Source organism: Columba livia, chromosome 1 (genome assembly GCF_036013475.1).
Source record: "Columba livia isolate bColLiv1 breed racing homer chromosome 1, bColLiv1.pat.W.v2, whole genome shotgun sequence".
Classification (NCBI taxonomy): Eukaryota; Metazoa; Chordata; class Aves; order Columbiformes; family Columbidae; genus Columba; species Columba livia.
Window position 1 is genome coordinate 196,328,495 of NC_088602.1, and position 11,445 is coordinate 196,339,939.

The 11,445-nt window shown below is 43.9% G+C and overlaps 1 protein-coding gene across 6 annotated transcripts; it reads right to left on the reverse strand.

Moving 5' to 3' along the window:
* Window positions 1–4,654: 4,654 nt before the first annotated feature.
* CBLL1 (Cbl proto-oncogene like 1) lies at window positions 4,655–11,331 on the reverse strand. 6 transcript variants are annotated; one of them, XM_065049035.1, is made up of 6 exons: window positions 11,154–11,331; window positions 8,292–8,459; window positions 7,863–7,960; window positions 7,537–7,620; window positions 6,650–6,723; window positions 4,655–6,124 (listed from the first exon to the last, which is right to left on the reverse strand). In XM_065049035.1, exons 1-6 carry the CDS (start codon window positions 11,164–11,166, stop codon window positions 5,083–5,085), a joined length of 1,479 nt encoding a protein of 492 aa, XP_064905107.1. In that variant the 5' UTR covers window positions 11,167–11,331; the 3' UTR covers window positions 4,655–5,082. The 6 variants fall into 6 exon arrangements, with proteins under 6 accessions (XP_064905107.1, XP_064905106.1, XP_064905105.1 ...); XM_065049034.1 differs by having other exon boundaries at window positions 7,863–7,963; XM_065049033.1 differs by lacking the exon at window positions 11,154–11,331 and adding an exon at window positions 10,180–10,488 and having other exon boundaries at window positions 7,863–7,963.
* Window positions 11,332–11,445: the final 114 nt, after the last annotated feature.

Sequence of the window (11,445 nt, forward strand, 5' to 3'; positions counted from 1 at the left end):
ATGTAGGCAGCTTTCTTTTCTCACTCTTAAAAAAACATCCACTCCCTCCTGCTTCCAAATAAAGTGCCTGAAAGTTTACCTGACCCAGGGATGGCAAAGAACAAGTGCGGGAACTCTCATTGGTACTTGTGTGATTTTATTCAGTGCAGGAATTAATTCACCATAAATTATCCTGAAGCTGTGTTCAAGCATTTGCTTTCACAAACGACTATGAAGAAAACTCTTGTCAACTGACACATTCACATCTATTTAAAATTACTCAATTTGGTGGTGGTTTTTTCGCTCTGGTTTGGTTTTTTTGGGGGGGGGGGGTTGTTTGTTTGTTTGTTTTTAAGCAGTTCAGCTGAAGTTCTTTTGTGCAACATTACTACATAACAATGGCAACATTCCTGCTTGATTGCGTACATTATCGCTCTTTCTATTAACAGAAGAAGTGTATTACAATCAGCCCTACTAGGACTCAATAATCACTTGCATTCTACTATTATCAAAATGAATGATAAAAGTTTAAAGATGACTGAGCTAATTCACCAGGTCCTGCTGCTATTCCCCCCCCCACCTTTCTGGATGTATGCTGCTTTTTTTTTAATCTTTTAATGTCCTGTACTCATGAACTGAATCAAAAACAAAAACATTTTTTAAATAATCCCAACTTAAAATTCATGTCCCATATTTAGCCAACAAAGAGATACAATTCAGAGTATGAAAAGTTTCTAATGTCGCTCTGTTTTATGGCTAAGGCTAAAAGTCGTTTCAAACTTCATTATTCTCACTCCCGTGGCCCAAACAAACGCAACTAGTTCTGTTTAAAAACTGGTCAGTGTGAACCGTCACTATAACACACCTGAACACAGTGAAGAACCTCGCAGTTGTGAAGGCACCATTACTATATAGAGATGATTTAACAATTGCTAATAATTGCTTTTAACACCATAAAATAGAAAACGGGGGAAGCACAAGTTGTATAATACTGACATTTCCTTTAGAAATGTAGTCAGGATGAAAATGAACCATGCACATTTCTGTGCTGCATTGAACCCTGTAGTGCCATATCTACGAACAGAAGTTCAAACTTATTTCCCATACGTTCACTATTACGTTGCAACTGCAACCTGCTGCGCTCCTCCAGCCTCCCAGGCTCCGCAGGACCTCCTGATGTGACCCTGTGCGTGCGGAGAGAAACGGCACAAAACCACACACAAGTTTCATAGGGCAGAAAACGTGTTCAGATTCAGTCCACAGGGAACACACACCCACAGATGTGCTGTTGAGAACACTTGACTTCACATAACACAGGAGACAGTTTTTCTCCTGTGTTATGTCTGTAAAAGTGAACATGGCATGAATATGAGTTACTTCCACTTAATTTTTTTACAAACAGAATTAGACACTCCTTTGAGAGCAGTAAATGAAAAGAAGTGGAAACTCCATTCAGGAAGGTTTTCTGATTCTTTTGGAGTTGGTTTTTAAAAAATAATTTATTTTTTTTGTTTAATTAATGAAGAATATAATTTAACACATGTAGGTATCCAATCTTTATGTTAATAGCATTTATAAAAAAAACATCAAATGTAAAGTACATGTCAGGTAATTAGCCTGCTTGTTGTAAAGTATGCATGTTTGTAGGCAACCCTTTAAGTTAAGTTATCAATGGAATTGAAGATAAAGCATAAGGAGACAAGCGTCTAAACCCCAGATGATTTCAGGCCATCTGCTGACGTCCTTTCATTCATTCCATGGTGGACACAAACCATCATCAAACCTCTTTTCATTCCCTTACATGACATTATTAGAAGAACCTCCAATGGATGACATATGTAAATGTCACCAGAGTTCTCTTTGAAACTCGAGATCTGCTCAGCAATGCCTCAGCAGGGAGATCACTGCCACAGACAGGGATGTTTATTCAAAATAAACATAACTCAATTCAAATGTTTGTCTTTACAAGAAGATATAAGTAGAAATCCAAAGAATTTGCCAATACATCTCAACATTTCTAAGACCACCAATAATACCATTAAATAAAATATATGGCATTTCTGAACATCCCACTTGAAATGATCAGATATTTTGAAAAAAACAAACAAACAAAAAATCAAACAAAAAATCAATTAAACAAAACAAACAAAAAAATATGCCCAAACCCACATAAACAAATTGAAAAGACTGTTAGCACAAGGTTTCTACCAATGCAGATATTTATAAACTTTGTAAATATGAAAGTATCAACAGTACCTTAGGCTCACAGGTATACTTAAAACTTAATAAATAAACAAACTGATGTAGGTGTTCCTGTACAGGCAGGGCCCAGGAATTTGACCCAATCCAAGTCCTGCCTACATAAGATGACTTTTCACTAAGTCCTCTATCACACTGACTTTTGGTCCATGGTGATGAAACAATCCAAGGGATCCCACTGATTTTTAGTGTAATATGTCATGGTCCATAAGACACACGTCACCTTTGCCTCAAACATTACCAGCAAAAAATTCTCACACATGCTCTGCAGTGACATACATTTCCATGCCGTGCTTTTTGACAGACCAAAGGCTGCTGCTTTCCCTTAATCAATTCAACTACCTCTGCATTTACGGAAAAGCACTTTATCAATAACTTCAAGAAAAGCAGTGGACCCAGAATTATTAATTTTGAACCCTTCATCTGCTTAACAACAGACTGTGTAACATAAAAGTACACAACCTGCCTTACTTCTAAAAACACGTATGATGGAGTTGCCTTGTTTCCTCATCACCTGCAATGGATGGGCAATAGCTGATTTCAGAATGTCTTATTTTCCAAACCAAGAGTGCACGGGTGAGGCTGATGCATCTTCCTGCAGAAAAGCCAGACACGTGGTGAACCCGCATGTGTTACCTTCTCAGCCTAATCCAAACGGTACCAAGAACCATCAGGAAGTCTGTTTACAACAGGTATGTCTCACCTAAGTTTGGCTTTGCAGAGCCAAAGAACATTAATCAGACACACAGATTTCCTACCAGCTGTAACCTAAAGGTGCCTAACCTTCCTCCTACCAAGCAATTTGACAGCGACAAAAGTGAGTCCTGTAGTTCTTTGTGTTTATTGTCAGTTACCGAAATAACACTGGCAGAGTAATTCTCCCCTTCATACACACCAAAACAGTACATTTTCAATCAACCCTGTACCATAGCACACCATCACAATCAGCCTCTTTTACTTTGCCAGTGTGTTGTGCTTAAAATGACTTATTTTTCAGAGAAAACAAAACAAAGCAGCCTGTCTTAGAAAGAAACAGACTAAGAAGCAGACTAAGAAGCAGCTAAGCAGACTTTTGAGCGGTTGGCACTTATGCAAATTCTGTGCTATACAAATGGCCAGCATGTCAGAATTTATCTGCACATCGCTAAGAAAGTATTTATCTGAAAAGTATTCTAAAAGGTTTGCCTGTGGTCACAAGGAAATCAACAGTGGCCAAGGACAGAGAGTAAATCTTAAGAGCCCTTGCTCTGGTAATTTAAAAAACAATACCGTTTATACTTAAAATGACAAAATTTGAAATGTTGCACTGCCAAAGCTCTTTCATATATTGAACATATGAGGCAGCCAAGAAGGTTTACAAAATAAATAGTAATACTGAGGCGTTAAAATGGTTTGGATTGAGAACAGTGGGAAATCACCAACCTTCAAAAAAACCCCACAAGATTTCTTCATCTACAAGCACCACTAATGCGGAATTTTGAAAAACAATAGTTCAGCACCAACATTGATGAGAAATGCAAAGACAAGCACTCCAAACGACAGACGGTACCATCACTGTCCTGTTCTGCTACCAGCTGCACTAAAAAAGAACATTCTCATTTTAAATTATATTTCTCTTTAGAGGTACGCTTGTAAAACATAAATTTTGGACCAAAACAGACCTCAGCGCCCATTTATATCGCTACTCAAAAAAAAAAAACCAAAAAAACAACCAAAACAAAACACCTAACTGTTGTCTGTTCAATTAAATCTGTATCACAAAACCAAAACAGGTAAGGGGTTAGCTTTTTATTTCTTTATATCTACATATGGGATTTCAGACTACTTCTTTCAGGTTCTCCGTATGGGAAGTTCTCCTACCCAGCATATTACATGAAGTGACAGAGGCAAACACCACTTCCCCACCTAAAATAACCTGCTTCTCACAGACAGGGCAAGCCAGTTCACAACCACTTCCACCCAAAAATAGCCACAGGCAAGCACAATAGCTTGAATTCAACTCCAGTGAGCAGTGCACACATAAACAGAGCCTTCTGAACCAAAACTAGCTTTGAAACAAACCAACCAACCCAAAAACCCAATCCCAAAAACCCAAACAAAACCCCCCACTGAAACCCACAATACATTATTATGTGGTTCCATGACACCCCCAAAGCTGTACTCCTCATGAATTTATCTGGCTGCATAACTTTAAAGAAGAAAATAAAGAAAAAGCTGAAATGCAGTATTCTGCATGTTCCATTTCTAGTGCCATGAATTCACCATAGCCTGAATTCATTATAAGTAATGGTAACTGTCAGTAGGAGAAATATTAAAGTTCCCTTAATATTTCATTACACTGCCCATTTGGAAAGTATTGGTGCCGAAATGATGTCCCACAAATATGTCTGTGTTACTTAATATAAAAACTCACCACTTTTACAACCATATTTCAATTTAATTATTGTACACAGGTTAACAAAAATGTATCACAAGTGAAACTAAACACTGGATTTAACAAAAACAATATTCAGAATGGTACAACACGTGTTCATTTTCTCCAGTAAATAATGTTACAAGTGTTCATCTTAGGACAATTTAGCCACTCTAGAGACAGAAGTTCTGTTAAAATGCAACCGTGGTCTACTAAGCCACTTATTTTAGCACTACAGACTATCTGAAGTCAGAGTCCTAGCGCCAAGGCTTAAAAATCATTTAAGATTCAAACCCAAAAATGTCTTACAGTCAAAATGACAGTATCTTAAAAAAAAACACAACAAAATAACCCCCAAACACTTAATTAAAAGGCTGTTGTATATAGTTGTATCCTCTTCATAGCACTCTCTATGCATGTAACTGCTCATATCATTGGTAATAGGGTCTGTATCTGGCTTGGTCAGGGTGGTGCGGTCCGGGAAGCGGGGCCTGGGCAGGAGGCCCCTGCACTCGTGGGGGTGGAGGTGGCCCCCTTGGAGCTGGCCAGATCCCTGGGCTCATCCCCCCGGGCTGTGTGAAGGGGGGACTAAGAGTTCCTTGATCTTCACTGAACTGTGGCAAAGAGTTAGGATTATAGTGGTGGGGAGGGGGCGCACTGACATTTACTGGGGGGCCTCCGTGCTGAGGAGGGGGAGGTCCTGGAGGAGGATGATTCATATATGGTGGCATCTGGGCAATGATATGTCCAGGTGGTGGGGTTATTGGAGGAGGAGCAGAGGTCATTGGTGGTGGAGGAGCTTGGCTGTACACCATGTGAGGAGTACCTGCTGCCTGGGGAGGGTGCTGCAGCGGATGGCTGATCGGTGGAGGTGGTGGGGGGGGTGGTGCGTAATGTTGCTGTGGAGGCATTATATGGTGAGGGTGCGATACCACCGGCTGACCCTGGTACTCAGGATGATGATGAGCAGGAGCAGGGGCTGGTGGAGGTGGTTCTCGAGCACCCGAATTCGAGTCATCCTGAATAGGGACAGTTATTAAGTTGCTGTGTTTTCTCGTTGAAATGCGGAAGGTGTCCTGACTGACGGGGCGAGGAGGCGGGGGAGCCATTGCCATCTCTGCAGGAGGAGCACGAATGTCTTCATGTGGCTGGTTATAATGCTCGTGTGGCACATGCTGTAAAGGAGGCGGTGGCATCATGATGTGCTGCTTTGGCGGAATGTGGGTCATATGATGTTTCTCAGGTGGCATTATGAAGCGCTCAGGAATTTCGGCAGGCGGTGGGGCAATGGGAGGATGCACAGGTTCAATTGGAGGACGAGTAACAGGCTTTCCAGCTCTCATATGACGGTGGTTGATGTGAGCTTGTAGGTCCCTCTGTGACAGGTAAGTTCTCTTGCACCCTTGAACAATGCTACACATGAAGAGAGACCCTCGGACACACTGCTCGATTCGCTGCACAGGTTCATTACAGCTACATCAGGAGAGAATATTGGTTATACTGGTTTATTGTCATCATAGAGAGCTCAATCTGCCTTTTTTTTTTCCCCAAAAATCAACCAGTTTAACATAATTACTCAAATTCAAACTGAGAATTTTTCTCCACTGTGGCAATTAAACAAACAACTCCTTGAGTTTGAAGCTTATCTAGTTTTTAAGTCTCCAAACACAACTATGAAATAACATAAAAATTTTGAGCATAATTCTCCCTCTCTTCTGCACTTAAAGCCTTAACAAAGGTCACTCTGTCATTTATTCCTTTTCAAATTGGAGCAGTAACAGGTTAGCTACACAAATACTTAAACACCAAAGTAAACACTGATATCTTATAATCCCCAAATACAGGATATGAAACTACAATAAAGTTGTGTAGTATAGAATACTCTACTGCCTCTGCTAAATGTACATGAATAAGAACCATGTTAATACACTATCTGAAATGAGATATTGAAGTTACTTTCCTACACTTCTTTTAATAATATATCTTGAGATAACTTACCCTGGACACATCTTGTCTCCCTTTTTCTCATGTAGTATAGCACAGTCATAGCAGAAAACATGCTTGCAAGGTATCTAGAGACAAAACATGACTCTGTTAAGACATGATATGTAAGTGTCTATGTCATTTTGCAGAATACAGTTCCTCCCTCCAGCACATAATTTCTAATAACAGAAGTGACATATGAGGTGAACAGGCACAGTGGCAGTTAGCAGTTAACAGCACGTTTGCATAGAAACTTTATAAAATAGTTTGCGTTGAGTTTGAGTTTTTGGGAGTATTTTTGTTTGGTTTCATAAGAGTTGGCAAAAACGTATAGGCAAAAGTTTAAGTCTTGCAGTAATATCAACACTGAACATTCACAGAAGCTGTATATGCAATCTAATTACACTTGTATTGCTGGCAAGGAAGTAAAGTTTTAAAAGCATTAACTGTCATTAAGTCCAAGCCTGAAGCCTGTTACATCACACGTCTAAATCTAAATTAATCTCAGGGATTTTGTTACACTAATTTTAAAGGGACATAAAAGCCAAAAGTGTTTTCTAACTTCATTGCAAGTCTCTAATTGGGATAAAGCCTTTAATTTAAAAGCTAAATTGTGTTAAGGTCAAAAGCCACTAGACTTGAAGTTTTTTTTGTTGGTGATGGCGTTTTGACTTTTTGTTTAACATTTTCAAGCTCAGTTTAGTGAATCAGGGAGTAAAGAGAAATCAGCACAACAGATGGAACAAAAACACTCCAGCAGGGAAGGCTGCTGCTTCCATCCTGATATTCTTCAGGTGTTTATTCAGAGGTCTGCTGAAATCAGTAACCTCCAGTGGCCTCACAGAGACATAGTAAAGTCTAATTTTACCTAAAGGGAAATCATTGCTGCATCTTCCACTCACCATGCGTCCATACATTTTGATGGGTAATCCACACTTATCACAGAAATGGACCGGTGTATCATCCTTTTCCCCCAGCAAGTTTATCTGATAGGATAGAGAACACAGTGAGAGAGAAAAAAATCCAACATCACTAAAGCTTCTCATTTCTATTATCAACAACATGCCCATTATTTCTGAATTAGTTGAGAAGGAAACAACACCACAAACCAAAGAAAGCAGAAAACGTATTTTCAGTCAAAAGTAAAGGGAGCACTTTATCTAAGAAGGTATCTCCCAGGACTACCTACAGTTTGCTAAGATTCACAACTTCCCATCCATGACTTTACCTTATAGTCCCAAAAGATGGGTCCAGGAAACCTCCTTTGATTGCCAAACATTTCACCTCCTTTACATTCATATCGCTCCTCTTCATTATAATCAAATTCTTCTGTGGAAAAAAAGAAAGAGAAGAAAGACACGAGCCAACCACAACACTTTCCTAATTGACACTGGCTCCTATTAAGAGTATGTGTCATTCTATATTGGAATCATCAAGAGATGCAACAGGTCTTCTAATCTGCTGAGCCCATCCTACAGAAAGGCACAGTGAGACAGTTTGCTTTGGGAACGCGCATCATTTAACCCTTAACGTGTGGCAGTACTTGCAAATTTAAAACTTGTTTTGCACTTGGGCAGAACCTCGGACCCTTATGTTCCTAAGGCTGAATAAAGTCTTGAACAATGCTGCCACCAGCCTAGTATTTATATTAATTTACCTTCATCACCAGCTTGTGTCTTTGAAGGCATCCTGTTCATATTTCTTGGAGTTCGAGGTGCCGGTTTGGCTTTATTTGTCTGTTTTGAGATAAGCTTTATAGGGATTCTTCTACGAACATCAAGACCACCCAATGATCCTGAACTATTTGTTCCTTGCAAATCATTGTCTATGAAAGAAAAAAAAAAAAAGGTTTATGTATTTTTTCAGTTATCTAATAGTTTCTAAAGAGACTAAATATTAGCAGAAGAGTTTCAAGAAAAATTTTTTTGAAGTTTGTTTAAGACTCTTATGACATATCAAAGCTTAACCACTAGAAAATAAATACATTCACATACAATTCTTTCTAGAATTCTATAATCTAGAATTCACATACAATCCAATCTAGAAATCAAATCTAGTCCTAAAACCAAAGCTACTGTAAAAAGTTAGCTAGTCTGTCATTTCTACACAACAGAAAAAAAATGACATGTATAGCTCATCTCACAGCATGAATACTACTTTGTACAACCTTGACAACATAAGAGTATGTAGTAGTATCCTTGCTAAACAGAAAATTACTGTTCCACATCACATAGAGAATTCTCTATGACCAGAGTTAAATCCAAGCAACAGGGCAAATGAAGCAATAAATAGCCTGACACACGCCTCAGCAGATCCAGGCTCCAAGAGACAGCCTGGAGGGGACACTGCAACAAGCAACACCCATGAAGGGGTACAACTCCCTACATTTCCAGTGAGTCTTCACACAAAAAAAGTTATATCCTTCATGAACCTACCCAGCTCACTTTCATTTTAATTGAAACTGCCATTCTGACAGGCATTTCAAAGCGGGATGTGCTCATCCCCGAAGGGGTGTGTCACAAGCCACCAAAACTAGGAATTCCAACAAAGCTTCAAGTTGGGACTGTGCCCTGACAGTCACTTCACCTCAAAATCAAGAGCCCTCAATTTCCTGTAATAGATCAAATGTATTTATTCCTCTTGGCACTGTGGCTGACGCCTTTCACTCCAAAAGGTAATATGTAAAAAGGCAAACCCAAAAAAGCCTGGTTTTACTTTTGTTCATTTGTTGCTGTTGTTTAGGCTGTCCTGTTGGCTAAGCAGATGGCCCAGAAAACATAGGACACCAGGCTTCTCAGAGACCCAATATAATAAAATTAAAGCTGTCTGTTTTCCCCATACTGGGAAATTCTGTTTTCTACCAGCATACACAAAAACACAACACCGTAGACCAGAAAAAAGTCTCTGCAAGATCTCAATCCATTTGCAAATAGGGATGACTAAAACAAATTGGAAAAACAACAATATACAACCCAAACAACAACAAGAATCTGTTTATTATTTAGCCCACTGAACTGTCAATAGAAAACAATTATGTTCTGATGCTTTTCTTCCACATAGCTTCACAAGCTAGGAATAGTTACATAAGTTAGCTACTCAACTAATCCAAACTAGGAAGTTTACTAATCATGTTTCACAGAAGGATAATGAATTCCACTCTGTGTAAGCAGAGCTATCAGGATGAAGTCTAGAAAAAAACACGTAAAACATACCAAATTTATTATGACTACTTAGAGAAGGTTTAATTAGAGGTGATACATCCTCCTGAACTGTCACCTTCACCAACTTCAGTTCCTTTTGCATTTCATGTTTGTTTTTAATTTATAAATACTGCTCAAATACTAGATCTTATTCATACCAGTTTATAATGCAATATTTGCTATGGGGAAGAAAAAAATTCCCCCCAACCAAGCTAAAAACCCACGTCCATTCATCTGTTTCTGGGACTACATCAGTGCGCTGACCAGCGAAGCGTCAAAGCTACGAAGCCAAATCCAGAAAATTTCCTCTCCAGAGCCCACCGACCCAACCACACAACACGGTACCGGCCCCAGGCTGGGGAAACGCCGCGGGAACACCAGCGCGTCGCCGCCGCCCCCGGGATGCTCCAGGCCGCATCCACCTGCTGCGGGCCGGTGGGCTCCGCACACACCGCGCTGCTGGGCCAGGCCGAGAGCGCGCAGCCCCCGCCGGCAGCGGCCGCGCCTGACGCTGCGCCAACCCCCGCTCCGCAGCGCGGCCGGGCCGGCACGGGGCCCTCCCGCCGTGTCAACCCCCGCTCCGCAGCGCGGCCGGGCCGGCACGGGGCCCTCCCGCCGCGTCAACCCCGCTCCGCAGCCCGGCCGGGACGGCACGGGGCCCTCCCGCCGTGCCAACCCCCGCTCCGCAGCCCGGCCGGGCCGGCGTGGGGCCCTCCCGCCGTGTCAACCCCGCTCCGCAGCCCGGCCGGGCCCGGCGTGGGGCCCTCCCGCCGTGTCAACCCCGCTCCGCAGCCCGGCCGGGCCGGCACGGGGCCCTCCCGCCGTGCCAACCCCCGTTCCGCAGCCCGGCCGGGCCGGCACTGGGCCCTCCCGCCGTGCCAACCCCCGCTCCGCAGCCCGGCCGGGCCCGGCGTGGGGCCCTCCCGCCGTGCCAACCCCCGCTCCGCAGCCCGGCCGGGCCGGCACTGGGCCCTCCCGCCGCCGAGCGGCCCCGCCGGGTGGGGGCAGGGCCGAACCGCCGCGCCGGGGGAAAGGGGGCGGGGCCGCCGGGCGCGAACTTTGGCGGGCGCGCGGCGCGGGGAGGGAGGGGGTCGATCGCGAGCCCGGCGATGACGGGAGCGACCAGGCCCCGCCGCGCGGGGAACCGCGGCGAACCCGGGCCCCGCTGGCGCTACCGGGCGCTGGGCCGCATCCTGCCGCTACCCTGGCGCCGCCCCGCACCCGGCGGCCCCTCGCGCGGCCTCCCGCCGCCCGGTAGCGCGGAGCGAGCCCGGGTGGGGACGCGTGTAAACGGGTCTCCCGGCCTCTCCCCTCCTCACCATTGTGGTCCATGATTCGGCGCGGGGCACTGTGGGAGCGGAAGGGTGCGGCCGGAAGCGGAGGTGACTGGTGGCAGGTGGGGGAGACGTGACAAAGTGCGCTGTGGGGAAGTGTTTATGGCACCGCGCTCGCTGCGCCCCTGCGGAGCGGCCGCGGGACAGCGCGGGGCCGGTCGGACCCACGGGGCAGCTCGGCCCCACGGAGCAGCTCGGCCGGGCGGCGCCGCCGCCTCGCAACGGGACCCTGAGTCCCGACAGGCTCTGCGGCCAGGCCGGGGAGGAAGGCGCGGCG